This window comes from Phodopus roborovskii, unplaced genomic scaffold (genome assembly GCF_943737965.1).
Source record: "Phodopus roborovskii unplaced genomic scaffold, PHOROB, whole genome shotgun sequence".
Lineage (NCBI taxonomy): Eukaryota > Metazoa > Chordata > Mammalia > Rodentia > Cricetidae > Phodopus > Phodopus roborovskii.
In genome coordinates, this window is record NW_026126602.1 from 6,331,914 (window position 1) to 6,347,524 (window position 15,611).

The 15,611-nt window shown below is 37.5% G+C and overlaps 1 protein-coding gene across 2 annotated transcripts in view; it reads right to left on the minus strand.

The window, feature by feature from the left end:
• Positions 1 to 15,611, minus strand: part of Gpr158 (G protein-coupled receptor 158) — a 376,106-nt gene that overhangs the window by 170,256 nt on the left and 190,239 nt on the right. For both annotated transcript variants that reach the window (XM_051205699.1, XM_051205700.1), the window contains exon 4: positions 13,664 to 13,766. In XM_051205699.1, coding sequence (XP_051061656.1) covers positions 13,664 to 13,766 — 103 coding nt within the window. The remainder of the gene's footprint in view (positions 1 to 13,663; positions 13,767 to 15,611) is intronic.

Genomic DNA, 15,611 nt, shown 5'->3' on the forward strand with positions numbered 1-15,611 from the left:
GTGCTTTTGTGGGACTTCTGAATGTGTGAACAAGTGAGTCTCTACATCTATATCTGTTTCTCCTGCTTTTGCTAGGATCTTTTCCTTATGTTTTTTCTGTCCTATTAGATGTGTTTGGTTTGGTTTTATCATATCATATAAATTATTATCCCTTATATGCCTATTTGTTTTCTAATGGGAGAGTTAGGGGATAGATCCAGATGGGAGGGAAGATGAGAAGGAAATGGGAAGAGTAGAGGGAAGAGAAATGATAATCATGATAAATTATGTTAGAAAAAATATCTTTTCAAAAAGGAAAAAGAACATTTACAACAAAGAAGAATTTCAATGTCAGGGAAGAGCACAACCAAGAACATAGTTGAAGAAATCAACTCTGGAAATACTTTATATTTCTTCTACCAGAGTGAGCTCAATATGAACTAAAGAGTTTCAAATATTTATTTTGCAGAGGTATTTACTAAAAGTTAAAACATTTTGAAGTAAAAGAAAACCATAAATATATAAACAAATCTTACAGAGCCTTTTATATCTCAGCAAAGCATATGTGTGTTGAAAATTGAGGAATATATGTATGTATGTTTGTATATGTGTGTTGTATGTATATATATACATATATGTATATTCTTCATTATTCAAAATGTAGAAATAAAAAAAACACATACCCAAAGTCTAGCATTTCAATAAACTTTTATGCAGTTAGAACAGCCATTCTGAAGCTGTAATGCTTCAGAATAAAAAGAATAATTAAATACACACTCACACACACACACACACACACACACACCCACACACCCACACACACAAATTTTCATTATCCATTCATCTATCAATGAACTAGGTTGATTCCGATTCCTTGCTATAGTGAATCCAATGTCAATAAATATGATGGTTCAAATGTCTCTATTGTAGGGTATGAAGTTCTATATATACCAAATACTGAAATAACTAGGTCATATGGTAGCTATATTTTTAGTTTTTGAGAAATTTCCAAACTGATTTCCATTATGACTATATTAATTTGCACCACAAGCAACAGAAAATAAGAATTCCTTTCTTCCCATATCCCTTCCAACATTTGTTATCAGGTGGTTAGTTCCTGTGCTACTGGTGCTTGGTTCAAATAGTTCTTGACTAGCCCAATACCTCAAAGTGTACATTCTACGTTTTCTTCTAAAAGTTTCAGTGTTATTGGTTTTAATTAGAGTCATTGGTGCATTTGGAATTGACTTTTATACAAAGCAAAAGAAGAATCTAATTTCATTTTCCACAAGTAGAACTCCAGTTTTAACAGCACCATTTGTTGAGCAGGCTACCTTTTTCCAATGTATATTTTTGTCCCTTTTGGCAAAACTTAAGTAGGTGGGAGAAGCCATGTGACTTCTTCAGGAAAACAAGGCCTGAGAATATAAAATGGCTCTATCTGGTGTCCCTGACCCACTTGGCAAGGACCTGTTGACCTGTTTGCTACATGATTCTGGGCATGATCCTGGAAGTATTGTGCTGTGTGTTCTCATTGCTTTCACTATGCTAGGCATACTGTTGCCCTGAACAGGTTACAGTAAGTCATGAACAAGTCTATAGTCAATATTGTATTAGATTAAGAGAAACTAAGAGCATCTCATATAAATAAAAGTAGGCAAGGATGCCTACTCCCCCCTCTTTTATTCAACATAGTTCTTGAAGTCTTAGCTATTCCAACTAGACAATAGAAAGACATAACTGGAATAAAAATAGGAAAGGAAGAAATTAAAATATCTCTATTTATAGATAATGTAGTTCTTTACTTGAAAAACACTACTGGATTCTGCTAGAAAACTCTGAGAATTAATAAACACAGTAAAGTAGTAGGGTCCAAGATAAATGTAAAAACAGTACCAATAATTTATATCAGTATTGTTCTCTTAAGAGAAAAAGATTTGGAAGAAATATACCCTGTGCAAAATAGCTACAAAAATTAAGTATTTAGGAATATATCTGAGAAGTGAAAGACTCCCATAGTAGAAAGTTCAAGATATTGACAAAGGAAATTATAGACAACATTAGAAAATGGAAATATTTCCCATGGAGCATAATGGAAATAACCATGTTGTTTCTATCCATAAATTTATTTATATTGTAGAGAGCCAGTTTAAGGCAGAAATCAGGAACAATTAAGGCAGCATTGTGATGCAGTATGGTTTGTTGGTCTTCTTTAAGAATCAACATATGATAGTGTGACCTAACATAGGAGTTTAATGTAGGTGTTGTGCTTTTCTGTAACAGAATAACATAGAAATATGTGAAGAGGACACAATTGTTATAGGAGAACATAGAGGCTTGTAAAATGACACTGTTTAAGTCTGATTTTCATGTGTTTTAGGGCCAGTGGTAGTACACACCTTTAATCCCAGCACTCAGGATGTAGAGACAGTGGATCTCTGTGAGTTCCAAGTTAGCCTGGCCTACAAAACTACACAGAGAAACCCTGTATTGAGAGATTTAAAAAAAAAAAAAAAAAAGAAAGTCAAGAAAAGAAATGTACTCCAAGGATCTGAGCTGGATCTGAGCTGGAAGCCTCTTCTCTGAGGACTGGCTCTCATAGTACCAGAAAATGTCATTCAAGCTACAAAAAGGGAAGCATGCAGTGGTCCTGTACAAATGTGATACCTATGGCTCATCATGATGACCAGCATGACATAATAGCTCTAAGGATGCAGTAGTGGCTTATGTATACCCTGGTGCTAACTAATAGCTCTCTAAATAGACTCAAAATCTATCCTTACAAGAGGGAGATCATTCTTGGTACTGGAAACATAGCTAACCACTTGGGGCTAGTGAAATCATAGATCATGGAGAACCCACAACTACATCTTTACTAAACCAGCATAAATCCCAACCACATTTCAAATATTTATTATAATACCCACAGATGAATATGAGTCTCACTCTTCATCAAAGAAGCATCTGTTTGCAATAGGGTGAGGCCATTGCAGAAAACCACAGCTGATCAAACTGCAAAGAAAGCATGACTATGGGGTGCCCAGCTCCAACTGAAACATCTGTAAGACAGCTCCTGCATTGAAGACTCGTGAATCATAGCAGAAGATGGGGCAGAAAGATTGTAGGTCCTGGAAGAACAGCAAGTGTCTGTGTGTTTCCTAGAAATGATTTTGAGGCTGCATCCACAAGGTCACATAAACATGACTGCCTAAGTAAAGACAATACCATTGGACATGCTAGCATGGGAAGGAGGAGTTTCGTGGATCACAGCCCCAGACAAAGAATTGCAGGCAACATGGAAATACTGACAGTGGGAAAAATGTCTTTTTTTCACTCTTTGTTTTGCATATTATAACTCAGTTCCTGCAAGGTGAGATACTCTACTTCCTGGCTAGTCAAAGTACCATATATGTCCCATTTTCTGTCTCAGGTAAGACCAAAGCGATAAAGACTTTATAGATATAGAAATGGCAATAGCTAGATACAAGACTAACAGTGATACTTCAAACCACTCTACAATAATAGTTTGAACAATAATAATTTGCATTTATCAGATTCATGGATTCCATACTCATGGATAAAAGAAAATGTGTTGGAATGTAAAGAACTATGCTTTTTTCTTTTGTGCTCAAAAACAATCTCAGCAAAAGGTCAAAGAAGACAAAGACATGCCATACAAAATCCTCTTTTCTCTTAACATCATTTTTTTTGTCAAAAGTCTTTGAGTTATTTCCATTTTCAATGTAAATGAAGTAAAAATACAATGGAAATACCAAAACATTCATGTTTATTGTGGTGCTGTTGAAGTCTAGGAGATCAGGCCAAGTTTCTATCAGAATAAGGGTTAAAGAAAATGTGGTTTATATTTTATATACAGGGTTTTGTATTATTCATTCCTAAAGATATGATGGGGATGTCCTTCTGTGTGTGTGTGTGTGTGTGTGTGTGTGTGTGTGTGTGTGTGTGTGTGTATATATATATATATTTCTCTTATTGATTGATTAACAAAACACTGTTTGGCTAAAAGAGGCAGGAAGATAGGTGGGACTAGGTGATGAGGAAAATTAAACTTCCAATAACAAAGATGAAATATGTAATCTCAATAATATGGAGGATTACTCAGCAAGACACCTGTTATATGTTCTCTTTCATACATGGAGATAATGGAAAGTAATGAAGTAGAAGAAAGAAACTGGGATAAAAGACCCAGGGTCAATAAAATGGATGATCTAGAGATAGAGAATTTAAGTAATGGACACGTGTATAGAAATGTCACGAGAAACCTACAAATCTACACAATAAGTGTGATTTCATTAAAAAGATAAGATGCATGCATATGCACACAAAATCACAAGATTATCTAAGGAACATAAATAAAAATAAAGAAAACTAAATCTTATAAAAGTATCTAAGGTCATGCTTTAAATACTCAATGCTTTTTGCAGGATTCAAAGGACAGTTAATCAAATCACATAGTACCTCCAAATTTATCAGTTTATGCTATGTTCTTTATCTAGGATAAGGGAATAAACACAGTTTAAGTCATATGGCTACCAACAAATAATAATAGGCTCATTGTTAGACTGTTGGATGCTACTTAAGTTCATGGCCATTGATGTTCTTAAGTCTATGAGAACAGAGGCCAGAATTTATGCATCCTCTACACTCAGCACTGGAGGTAATGTTTACATACACTGGATACTCAGTAAATGCTTACTAATGATGAAAGCATTCTCTGAAGGGTGAATTGACTGATCATTCAATGTGCCATTCTTCATGCTCTCAAACCATGTACATCTAAGGGTTTACACAGATGATATTTTTCTAGATGCTAGGCAAAACTATAAAAATGCATTAAGAATATGTGATTCCAGATGATTCTGGCACTTGTAGACAAATATGTGCAAACCATGCCAGTGATGTTTGATTTGTAAATCTCAGCTCCTCCAGGTACAGAATGTTAATGTGATGTGCTGAAGCTTATGCTCCCTTGACTATGAGACTTGAAACTTTCAAATAAAATGGATATGTTATAAAGAAAAATGGCAAACACTGAGCCTTGAGAAAAATACAGAAAAGGATTTTGGGAGAAAGTTATTACATTTATAGGATATTTGAAGAATATTAAATATTCACCTGTAAACAAGCCTGTCAAAACAAATTGTCAGTGTGTGAACAGTGTGTAACCTACTTGCTAATTTTAACTTTGTTACCTTGACAACAGAACATTAAACGGCTTGAAATTTATACATCCATATATACATTTTGTGTGTGTGTGTGTGTGTGTGTGTGTGTGTGTGTGTGTGTATTACTGATAGAAACTATAAAACATATAAACCCTAGACTAAGGCAAAGCATAACACATTTTTTCAAAATGATATTGACATTGGATGAGATACCTAAAGGGTATTCCCCCACCAAATCCATGGACATAAAACAGGCCCAAGGCTTTAAGAAAACTGCCCCTGCCATGGAGTTCCAAAAACCAGCCAACCTCATCACACAACCTGCAGCCCAGAGATGGCAGAGCAGATAATCCAACCAAGCAATTAGCCTGCAGTCCAGAGTGCAGAAACAGCAGCTTCCTCCCACCTTGTACCTTCAAACCAGTTTATCCTGAAAAGCAGTTTCTGGGCCTGGCAAAGCCATACCCTCCCTACCCCCACCCTTGACTATGAAAGCCATTCTCAAACTCCACAATAAATTCTCCTGGAACCCTGGTTACTGAGACAGGTATTGAAGGCTCCAATCTCACAGACCAAAAGTCTGTTTTTGCTGTTTTAAGGCAAACTGAGTTGATTTTATTTTCCTCTACTGTCTTAATTCTTACAATACCAGGAAAACCATAGTAATAGACACAGATCAGAAATTGCAAAACAGGAAGAATTTAGCAAACTATAAACTTCAGAAGGTCCTTTTAAATTTTTAATTGTACATATGTTCCAAAGTTTCCTTGATAAGTCTGCAGCATTTCTATAACAAAAATATTTTAATATTGTATCTTCTTGGGTGAAGTAATGTGCTCACTGGGCAAGAATAATGACCTAAGTTCACATCTTCAGCATCCACATAGAAGACAGACATGGTGGTACATGCCTGTAACCCCAGTGCTGAGAACTTGAGGGGTGTGGTGATACAGAGACCCTTGGGACTTATTGTTCAAAGTGCCGAGCTCCTGGATCAGTAAGAGACCCTGCCTCAAAACATAAGGTGGACAGCACTGGAGGAGACGCCCTCATCAGCCTCTGTCTTCCACATTTCCATGCACAAGCATGTGTGTGCATACATATGTACAAATACACACCACACATAAACCACATACCACACAAACACTATACCATGCACAGGTCACATACACCACACCCCACACACGCACCACATATACATAATTCACACACACACACACACACACACACACACACACCTTTTTAATACATAGAAAGTTGACTGTGTCGAGTGAAATTTTGGTCCAAATCATTGAGAACTAGTAAATCTACTACTGCTAAAAATCCTTGAAAAACTTCCATCCTCTGGACTGATAATGTTCTGAATCTCATATTTTTGTTATTTTTTAATTGTGTTATAATTGAACTTTTAAGAAAAGTTACAAGAGAGTACAATGTAATTTCATATTTTTACCTGGAGTCATGAGTTATTTACATCCTAACATTCTCATATCATCTTAGTAGAAGTTCAAGATGTTGTATGTACGATATTTTGGGAATAGGCTGGACACACTGTGTCTTCTTCATCCATAAACATTGCCGTTTCTGTGTTCTAATGAGCAGCCTCTCCTTGTATAAAGCAGGGTACAATTTCAAAAGTAAGAGAAGTAATACAGATCTCCTGTAATTATCTTTGCACAGTGCATATCAAAACCCTATCATTTGTCAAAATAATACTCTTTGTAGCTACTTTTCTCCACCCAAGATAGAATCCGGAGTGTGATGGGTTCCACTGTCACACTTTGAGTCTCTGGTCTGGAACAATAATCAGCACTTCTTTGACCTCTTTTACACCTAGCTCTTTCTGGATCCCCAAATATTTGACCACATAGGTCATTTTTTTTACAGATAGTCCCTCAATGTGTGGCTGCTTGCTGCTGCTTCAAGACTAGGTTAAAATTATCCACTCTACTGGGGATGCTATACAGCTGGGACTGGGTCCTTCTTAGTGCATCACTGCAAGAGGCACAAGGTATCAACTGGTGCCAGGACATGGGGACTCTTGCTTTGAGAAGTTTGTGGCTTATAAGCTTCTGCAATATAGGATATGTTTTACTTTGAAAATCATACATGATCAAATACCATGGTTAGAAAGAAAGGTCCACAGTTAAGAGAACCTGTTGCTTTTACAGAGGACCTGGGTTCACTTCTCAGCACCCTCGTGGTACTTCAAAACCATCCACAGCTGTAGTTCCAGGAACTACAATGGATATTAGAAACCTCAGTGGCTATTAGGCATGTATGTGGTACATATACACACCTGCAAGCAAAACACTTATATGCAATAAATAAATAAATCCTTTTTAAAATATTAAATCTCTTGTTTCTCACCAAAGTTTTGCTAAATTTGAATTATAAAAGTTTCATTTTTAAGAATCTGAATGCTATGTCTTCTTTTTAGAGCCTTATGGTTTTTCTTAGGTAATTATGCATCCTCACACAGAAAGAGAACTTAAACAGGAAAATAGAAAACAAAAGTCAAAATGATTACAGGATGCAATGAGTTGGGTCACTAAAATATTTATAAATAAACTTACAGATACTGTCTAACACAATGAGCTGCTGTGTAAATTACTGGTAGTTATATTTATTTAAGAAACAACTGGTAACATATGTGAATCTCCAAATAGCAGTTTTGCTAAATTAAAATACGATAAACAATAAAATAGCTGAATTGGGAGGAGGACATAGCAAATACATAATTGTAGGCCAGGGGCTAGTGGGCACACCGAGTCACAGGGCAGAGCAACCTGAAAAACCTCTGAGACCAGGAAATTTGTTCCTGTGCTGGGAGGTGTAACTGACACTGACTGACGGGGACAAACGTGGGTAGAAGAGAAGAAAGGGAGAGAATACAAACTTCCAAATAACATCGACAGAGAAGTTCTTAGAGCATTCTGAGTGCCAACCTCAAACGTTAGAATGGTGCTATTTATCATCTCAGTTATATCCTTACACAAATTCCATAAAGGACATGATATCCTACTTTACATATAATATAAAGAAACTTAAGTAATTTGACCGATATCACAGTTCAAACCCAGGACCCATTCCAAAAGCTATGTGCTGAATTGTCATCTGACACTACTGGTAGAAGGTTCACATCTCAGCTTAGTGAGCAGAGCAGTACTACATGGTTGAAAATGTTCCAAACGAGGGAGCACAGCCGCAGAGCCACAAAGTAAGCAGCTGTCTCAAGTAAAACTGGTGCGTCTGGTGGAGCTAGATCTGACCTGAGGCCTTTTTCCCGTGGTCTCAGGAAATACTGTGTAAGGTGTCAAGGGAGGAAAGCAAATAAACAGTTCTATTAGCTGCAATGCCAATGAGCCCAAAATTTAACAGCATGGCAAGATATGCATCGAAGTGCAATAAATTCCACTTATGTGTTGGTGACAACCAGGAGCTGTCTAATCAGATTTAAGGTCCAGTAATCAAGAGGGAAATCATGCCCAATACTGGAAACCTAGGCCCTTACCTGGGTTACTGAAGACAAGGAATATGTATGTATGTATGTATGCATGCATGCATGTATGTACACACACACACAAAAAAAAATATACATGCTAAAGCTTATCCTTATACCCAGAGATACGTGTAGCCCTCATCAGCCTCTCCTTACAGAGCAAGAGGCTTGGCTCAGAGGGAGCTGACCTTTGCCTCAGCACTCAGCATTCCTGAATTTTGCCTTTTGCAATGAACTTTTTTTTTGAATTCCTAAACAATTCATTTTAAAAACTACAATTTCTTGTCTGTCTCCTGTATCATGAACTGCTTTTCATATCAATAGCACTGGAGGGGGTAAATTACAGATTGCCATCTTTAGTTATGGGTCATTGGTAACTTGGGATTCATTTGGAAAGATCCAGAAACTGAAGTCCATCTGAAAGACAAGAAATATAACTGAAAAGCTGGTAGTAATCCACACAGAAGGGAGATATTCTTGGAGATGGAGTCCATACTAATATGGATGAATTTGGGGGTGGAAGGTGTGAGAACATTATGAGTTTGCATTCCATTAACCTGGAAGTGAACAGCCTGGATTTGAGGAGACAGCTGTTCATCAGGACTTAGCTTTTCTGAAACCATGCTATCTCCAGATGTCAACTCCTATTAGCTCACATGACTACCGATTTCCAAAACGATGCCTGGACCCAGGTCTCAGGACTGTCAGCTTGATTTCATTTAGTGTCATTTAGACATACCCTGGTTGGCCTTTACAAGCCCTTGTCTACTGTGTGCTTAGGTCTAAATAAAGGTTCTTATAGCACTTCACATTTTGAAGGGGTTTGTAACACTTACATTTGCATTTCCCCCCCAAAATATCAGGAACACACACACAGGAAAGCTCTGCTTTCCAGAAAGCAAATAGACTGCATGTGGAAATGTGGAACACTTTTCTAGGCCAGCAAATGTTACTATGCAGTGCAGTCTTTCTGCTCTCTGGGGCTCATTCTCTCTATCAGTTTCCCTACGATGCCTCTGCACTTGCTCCTGCATGTTCCTTCTCAGTGCACTTAAGTCACTAGTTATCCCAGCATAACACAAAATTTAAAATATAATGCTATTGAGCCTTATCTCATTATATGTATCACCAGTAGCACCGGGATACACACTCACTTCCAGCTATGTCTACAGACTACTTATTATATGCCATGAACTTGGCTAGAAACTTTACTGTTCTCTCATATTTTGGGTCTCCAATACCTTCTTTGTATTTGGTCCAGAGATTACACAGGAACATCCCTTAAGAAATGATTATCACTTCAAGAGAAAACAGAAAAGAATAAAGCCACATTCAAGAAAAACAAATGCAGTATTTTCACATGCAGAATGTAGAACATACACATACATGAAAGTACTAAATGTATTATATTTGAGAATGAAGGGGAACGAATGAGAAGATGGGAAAGCAAGGAGGTAATGGAAGAAATGACAAATGTCACATTTTCTCATATGCAGAATCTAGCTTTTATATACATATATATTATACACAACATTAAAGCAAAGGGGGGCTATTTGAGGAGCAAGGAGATCAGTGGGGAAAGAGAGGGGACAAAAGAGGGTAATGAATACAGAATGTTTATATATGAAAGGGCTATTAATAAAACCCATTATTTTATGTGCTGGTTTTTAGATAATACAGTTTTAAAAGTATGAAAGCAGTTTCTCCTATAATTTATAAATTACTATGATTAAGTAATTAACATATTACAATGGGCAGTCATGTGGTATATTTTAATACTTAATAAGGAGAATAATGAATGCCTGTATAGACCTTGGTTAATACCACTCATTTTCCTGGTCAGAGTGCTAGATTTTTTCTTTAGGAAAGGAAGTGATTAAATGCTGGATTTTCCTGTAATTTGACAAGGCCATCAAGAAAGATATATTTGGTCTAAAGGTATTTTATGGGCTTAAAACTATAACAATAACTGGCTTCCTGTGCCATTACTAAGCAAAATCAGTCAAAGCAATACTCAATTGTAGATCATCCTTCTGAAAACTGTGGCCACCTCTGGAAACAGTTTGCACAACATGGGAGATAGATATAAAAAAATAAAATCAGCTTCTCTTTAGAGAATGGGTCCAGTCTACAATTTAAAAAAAAAGCAAAACACCCAGCTTTTAAAATAAGGGAAAAAGTAGGAGTGTGCAAATTAAATAAAGCTAAGTTGTTAAAGGTTAGCCAGTTTCTCCTGGTAGTGTTATAAGCAAGTGGCACAGTCATTTTCTGGTCCCACAATATTTAGATGTTTTATTTCAGTCACACAGTGGGAGCTGAGAACAAATGTGGGTAAACCAGACACAAAATACCAAATACCTTCACACGACACAAACCAAACCTCCCTTCTTCCCCTTCAGTGCTGAATCATAAGTTATGTCTGGACCAGAGCTGTGAAGAACACCATGGTAGCTCTGGCATTGTGGCACTCATACATGCGTGCACACACACACACACACACACACACACACACACACACACACACACACACACACACACACACACACACACACACACACTCCAGAAAATCATCAATATCCTGGAAACATCATCAGAATGGCTGTTGTGTGCTTTCTATGACAAAAAAAAAAAAAAAAAAAAAAAACAAAAAACAAAACCTAGAAACCCAAGAGCTTGAAATGTTTCCATGTTATTTCCTTGTTTCTGATTATTACAATCAGAGCACAGTACACCTGGGTTTCCAGCTGCAGATCTGGTTCAAGCTAGAATCAAGATATCTGGTTAGGTCACTTGGTGGGAGCTCAAGTCCTCTAACAGCTCAGGTTGTAATACTCAACTGAAACCCCTGCCTTCTGGAAGGCTGTCAGTGAAGTCTGCCTGAAGTCCCAACCTACTCATAGCAACATAGCTTGTTTCTTCAAGTCAGTACCAGTTTCTCTGTGTTTCTCTCTTTCTCTATCACTGTCTCTGTCTCTCCTCAATCTTTATTTGTGTGTATCAGTATATGTGTGTGTGCATCTTCCTTCCTTTCTTCTCTGTATTCTACATCAGGGTCAATTTTATGTCACAGTGTATCCATGAGGTAGCTTCACTACCATCACCTTATCTCTCAGCAGAGAGGGATTGACACTCTCATTGTGCTTACAGGTCCTACCACACATAAACTCAAGATTCATGATGTATATATGGATGATGGAACCTTTCAAAATTCTGCCTATACATATTACTCAGAACAAGGGTTATACATGACTGGGGAACCAAGAAGTAAAATGCTGAATAGATTCAAGATCCAAGAATGAGTTTTCCTAAGAAGAAGAAAGCAGTCTATTAATAAATCTATAAATGTCTACCAAAATTCATAGAGGAAAACTTCTGGGTCAAGTCTCAATGTACTCTTTAATATTGCCTACTAGGGATGCAAATTACCAAACACATCAGTAACAAAGTGCCAGAGATTAATGGATAACTGTATGAGAGAGGCATATGTCTAATTTTAGCAACCCCTAAATCTAATTTCCCACGAAATCTCCGTATTTTTTTTTCCAACTAAACTCCTTTTTGTCAGGTAGTATGTCCAATAGCTGTCTACAACCCAATATGACCACATGGAATTCTCTATATTACAGAGAGAATAAAACTTAGTATCTAAATTATAATACTAACATTCTCTGGAGTAGACATAAAGTGAACAGATGGTGAAGTTTCACTGCTGGTGTACAAACAAACCCTGTGAAAACACACCACTTCGGATGTGAATGGACCTGCAAATGTAAGGATTCCTTCTCTCCTCTGTGGACACTATACAGCAAAGGGAGAGAAGAGTCACTCCCACAATTACATTGTGTCAGGTGGAGGTTGGAGGAGCAGGATGGGGGTTCTTTGGTGGCTGAAAGGGAGTGAGTGGCAATGTGTGAGCATCAAAAGACAGACCTTGATGCAACATTTAGAACTGAGAGTAACTCCAGACAAACATTCAGCCACAAAATAAGGAGTTTCTATTGTGAAGATCTGAACTCCTCAGGCAATCTGAAAGGCTTCCAGGATTACCCTTTAGCCTCTGAAATCACACTGGTGATTTAGTTTGGCTCTGAGTAGGAGATCCCATTAATCCATAACTGGCAACCTGAACAATGGAAATAGGATGATGACAAAGATGTGTTGTTAAGCTGCTCACTGATAACTTTCCTTGCACTATTGAAAAGTAACATATAATAAATTAAATAAAATAAAGGAGCACAATAAGTTTAGAACCAGTAACTGTCAGGGCCCATAGAAGTGGCTCCAATAAATACTGATTTAATGTCAGAGAGTTCAAACCTATCCTTGCGCTTTCAGAGTTAAAGGCCTAAGACCTAAAGGTCTAAGGTGTGGTTACTGAAGGATGTGTGCTTAAGGTGTGGTCACTAGATGTCTTGCCTAGATAACAGAATATTTGATCTAAGGTGTGCTTACTAGGTGTCTTAATTCTCAAGGCCAGACAACAGGTTTTATCTAAAGTGTGGTTACTAGATGCTTTAAGAGTTAAGGAAGTAATTACATCTGTCTTTTTCCTTGTATCATTTGTAAGAAAGTGTTTTTTTGCACCACCACCTCTTTTTTGGTTGGGGTATATATAAGAACTCCAAGCAATGAACTAGGACAGATCTCAGTATTCACTGGATATCTTCCCCATATTATCTTCTGTCTTTAGCCTGTTTCTTTCCTCAACCCACACTCCCCTTCTCAGGTAGGAACCAAGCTAGTTAGCTGGATCGAACAAGTAACAATTCTCAAAAACTAAAAGGATCATCTCTAAGAGTTGAAAACAAAGCACATGTCTTCATGCACAGATGCCTCAGCACCTAAAATGCCAAACTCAAACAAAAATCTTGTGATTCAAGAAGGCCAAGCCAATGTGGATTTGACCTTGTAATTTGAACAAGGTTAAAGGATAATCTGAATGATTGTCAGGTGTGCTGTGTGTACGCACACATGAGCAGAGGCAAAGAGCACTTACTCTGAAAGTTGTTCACAGAGAAGACACGAGGATGATAGAATCCTGCTTTGCAGATGCACTGATAGGCTCCAAGCACAAATCCTAGGCCTTTGATTGGCATACACTGTGGAGAAGAAAAGGCAGGAATATAATATATCACAGTGTTGCTCACAACAAGAAAACTCACACTTATCTATCATTGCAAATGTTATCAGAACCAGCACATTTTCTATCAATAAAATATTCTAATTTTGAACTGTTTTAGGTTTGTTTGCCAGCAGCCATTTATTGTTGTTGTTTTGTTTTTAAGAAGTAACAAAGTTCCTTGCTGGGTAGTGGTGGTGCACACCTTTAATCCCAACCAAACTCAGGAGGAAGAGACAGATGGATCTCTGTGAGTTTGAGGCCAGCCTGGTCTACAGAGCGACCAGGACAGGCTCCAAAGGTACAGTACAGACAAACCCTGTCTCAAACAACAACAACAAAAAAGTAAAAGTACCCTTTTTAAGCATACACTGTTATAGTCACTGTTGCAGACAACTTTTTACTCATTCAGTTGTTTCACTCAATCATTCTGAAACATGGTTTTTGTTTAAATCTCTCAGAGCATCTTAATGCTTCAAGAACTATTTCAAATCCCATATGAATATTTTATAAGTTGGTCCACACTGGATATTCCTATCAAAGCAAATGTAGGTAGGTGAGTAGATAGAGTCAGAAAAGTTGAGATCCAGAAATCACTTCTCTAACTTATTCATTAGATTTCATCCTTATAGTCAATGTTCTCAAATGTCCAGAGACCTACAAGGATGACCCCAATTAACAATCTGAGCAACAGTGGAAAGGCTACCTTAAATGCCCTCCCCTGATAATGAGATTATCTAACTTATCTGCCATCATAGAGCCCTCATCTAGTAGCTGATGAAAACAGAAGCAGACACTCACAGCTAAACACTGAGCTGAACTCCTGGAATCCAGATGCAGAGAGGGAGGAGTGATAAGAAAATAGGGGCAACACCAGACTACAGAAACCCACAGAGACAGCTGACCTCCAGACTGATAGCTGGGAAACCAGCATTGGACTGACTCAGAGCCCCAGAACATGGGTCTCAGTTAAAAGGCCTAGGCAGTCTGCCAGTGGAACCAGGATGCATCCCTGGTGCATGAAAGGACTTTGGGAGCACATTCCCCATGAAGGGATAGTCCCTTAGCCTAGAGGCAGGAGGAAGGGCCTAGTCTCTACTCCAAATGACTTGACAGATTTTGTTGATCCCTCCTGGAAGGCATCACCCTCCCTGTGAAGTGGGAGGTGGGGGTGGAATGGTGGTTGGGGAGGCATGGGAGAGAGGGAAGGAGAGGGAACTGGGATTGATATGTAAAATAAGAAAAAATAATTAAAAAATAAGTAAAAAAGATTTCATCCTTGGGCCAAATTAACACAAATGGTTGAGGGAAAAGAGTAGGTTTTAAGTTGTAAACATAAAAGAGAATAATCTAGATAAATTAATGATCCCAAAGATTCTGTATCTAAAATCCATTTTATAGATAAATATTCTACATATTCAATAAAAGACCAGTGATGAGCTGTGCAGATATGCCTCACCAGTAGACAATGAGTACCTGGGAAAAACATCTGGTCTCCCTTGGAAAGTACCATGGACCTGAGTGAAATGCAGCTTAGAATACTTTGGCTTTGTTACATCTGGCTGCTATACTATGAACATGCATCAGTATAAGAGGTGTTTGAAAAATCTAATAAACACTCTTACTATTATTTCTTTCTCTTATAACTCTCAACCTTTCTCTCTTTTTTGTTATAATACATTAGACAAAGTTAAAACTTTTAAGAATTAAAAGTTACAAGATGGCTTTCTGTACAAAATGGAGAAAATGTTAAATAATTGAAATAACTCTATTCTTTGAGCTTAAAACTTACGTGAACAAGACCAATTCTGTGTGTCATAAAAAT